Here is a 2,647-nt window from a genome sequence, read left to right as displayed (position 1 = left end):
ACCCTGCCCTCAGGCCAAGAAGGGCCGGCAGGTGCTGAGCTTCTACACGCTGCCTGAGTACGAGAACTGGCGCGACGAGGTCGGCTCCACGGCCGGATGGGACATCAAGTACTACAAGGTCAGGCCAGTGCCATGTCAAGGGGGGGCGGCCCTGGGGTGCAGGGTTTGGGGGGCAGATCTAGGCTTAAGGGGAGCCGCCGGGCGAGGCGGTGGGGGCGCCATAGGTCAGGCCGGCTGTGGCGCCTTGTGTGTTGCAGTGTCTAGCACGCTTTCGTCGGGGAGGGTGGGCAGGAGGTTGATAAGGGAAGCCTGGCTGGGGTGCTAGATGGTTTGTACGGGGGCGGGCGGCGGACCGGCCGACTCGATTCGCAGTGAGTTGGGGGGCACGTGCCCCGCGCGTGCCCTTGTCCCGCCTCCGAGCCGCGGGTGAGCAGCCGTTGCTCTGCTTGGCTCCGCTTTGCAGCCAACCAAGGTACGTAAGTATATAAGCAAGTCCGTGTGTAAGTGGGCATTGGATCCTGCAAGTAACGGCGTGGCGCATCTTCCCGGCTCGACCCTCCCCATCCCCAGGGTCTGGGCACGTCGGACACGCGCGAGGCCAAGGAGTACTTCGCGGCGCTGGACAGCCACCGCAAGCAGTTCGTTTGGGAGGGTGCGCGGGGCATGGGCCCGGGCTGGCGGCGGGGAACAGAACTGGGCGCGTGAGCGGACGCGAGGGGGCTGCAGGGAGTGCACTTATGCGCCCCTCAATCTTCTTCGCGCAGGCATGCAAGGAAGAGCAGCTGTTTGCATGAGGGCAAACGCACGCCCGCACATGCCCACACACAGATCTCATCACACCTCATTGCAGCGCGTCATCCAGTCCCATGCACACTGAAATGCAAAAAAATGCAAAGCGCGTCCGCACATACGCGCACGTACACACACACACACACACACACACACACACACACACACACACCAGCGTGCGTGTGCACCTATCGGCACACGATCGACATTCACACAAGCATCACACACGCACCACCCCGCGCGCCTCAACCCTAAACCCTGAACCCCAGGCGACGAGGACGGTCAGGCGATCGAGATGGCGTTCAGCAAGAAGCGCGTGGAGGACCGCAAGAAGTGGCTCAGCGGCTTCGTGCCCGGCACGTACCTCGACCAGAGCGTCGACACCATCAGCTACAGCGACTTTGTGCACAAGGCACGCGGCCGCAGCACAGCGTGTCGCTCGGGGGGCCAGGTTGCTTAAGGGGGCCGTCCTGCTTGTAGAGACCTCTTCTCATGCGGCGGACGAAGCATTGCCGCGTCGGCAGGCTTGGGCTTGCGGAGGAGAGGAGGCCGCCCACCTCTTCTGACCCCTCCACTTCCACTGAACGCGACGATTGCGACCCACATCCAACACACTCCTCCCTCTGCCCCTCGTGACCACCCCTAGGAGCTGATCCTGTTCAGCCGCGCGGACCTGGAGCGCTCCATCCCCTGCCTGGTGGACGGCCTCAAGCCGGGGCAGCGCAAGATCATGTTCTGCGCGTTCAAGAGGAACCTCAAGAAGGACATCAAGGTGTGTGTGTGTGTGTGTGCGCGTGTGCGTGTGCGTGTGCGTGTGTGTTAGGGGAGGGGGGAGAGGGCTGCGTGGCTGCGCGTTCCGTCAGCGGGGCGGGCGGCCTGATTGGGCTACCAAGGCAAGCTTCTCACTTGTCAGCAAAAGTCCAGGCGGCCGGCCCGACAGAGTTTCCTCGCCTCAAGCCCATCCCTGCATGCGTGCGCACGTGCCCCCCCCCCCCACACACACACAATGTCAGGTGGCCCAGCTGTCCGGCTACGTGTCGGAGCACAGCGCCTACCACCACGGCGAGGCGTCCCTGCAGCAGACCATCATCGGCCTCGCACAGGCGCGGCCCCTGGGGCGGGGGAGACAGCCGCACTTACACCCACAAACAGACTTGCTCTCGCCACTCCACGCACCGCAGCCTGCAGACGCTTGTCGCTGCGCCGAAAACACCCTGTGCGACGTCAGCGTTGCTACGCTGAGGCCGTCCCTGGCTCAGCAACATATATACACGGTCCCAACCGGAACCCCCGCAGGACTTTGTGGGCAGCAACAACATCAACCTGCTGTTCCCCTCGGGCCAGTTTGGTACGCGCCTGCAGGGCGGCAAGGACGCGGCCTCGGCCAGGTGTGGGCCCCTGGGGCAGCGCCAGGGACGCGGCTGGTTGGACGGCATCAGGCGCCCAAACTTGCCGGGGGGCAGTGTCGTCACACAATCAGCCGCGCCGTTTTGCAGAGTCGGCTCCGATCCAGCCCCGTCGTCGCTGCCTGCACGCGCCCCTGCTCTGCACCCTTTGCCGCCCAGGCAACCCATGCCACCAAGGTCGGCGTACCCATCCAAACACATAAAAACAGACTCAAGCGCCGGGAGCACTCTCTCACGAACACACCAGCACCCGAGCACACATGCGCTTTTGCTGCCCCGCGCCGTATCACGCATATGTTTTGCCCCTTCGCCTCCCAGGTACGTGTACACGCGCCTGGCGCCGCTGGCGCGCCACGTGTTCAACGCGGCGGACGACAAGCTGCTGGACTACCTGACGGAGGAGGGGCAGAGCATTGAGCCGCAGTGGTGGGGGCCTGGGCGGGCGCCGGGGG

General features: G+C 64.8%; 1 protein-coding gene across 1 annotated transcript; it reads left to right on the top strand.

Moving 5' to 3' along the window:
- Window positions 1-325: 325 nt before the first annotated feature.
- MNEG_16075 (DNA topoisomerase 2) lies at window positions 326-2,618 on the top strand (the record flags this gene model as incomplete). The annotated part of the gene is made up of 6 exons (XM_014035454.1): window positions 326-328; window positions 571-652; window positions 1,059-1,240; window positions 1,436-1,561; window positions 2,086-2,177; window positions 2,514-2,618. Coding segments are annotated over 6 exons (590 nt in total), but the record flags the coding sequence as incomplete, so codon positions are not given.
- Window positions 2,619-2,647: the final 29 nt, after the last annotated feature.

This window comes from Monoraphidium neglectum, assembly GCF_000611645.1.
Source record: "Monoraphidium neglectum strain SAG 48.87 unplaced genomic scaffold scaffold05952, whole genome shotgun sequence".
In the NCBI taxonomy this organism is placed as follows: domain Eukaryota; kingdom Viridiplantae; phylum Chlorophyta; class Chlorophyceae; order Sphaeropleales; family Selenastraceae; genus Monoraphidium; species Monoraphidium neglectum.
This window is presented reverse-complemented; position numbering and strand designations above follow the sequence as displayed.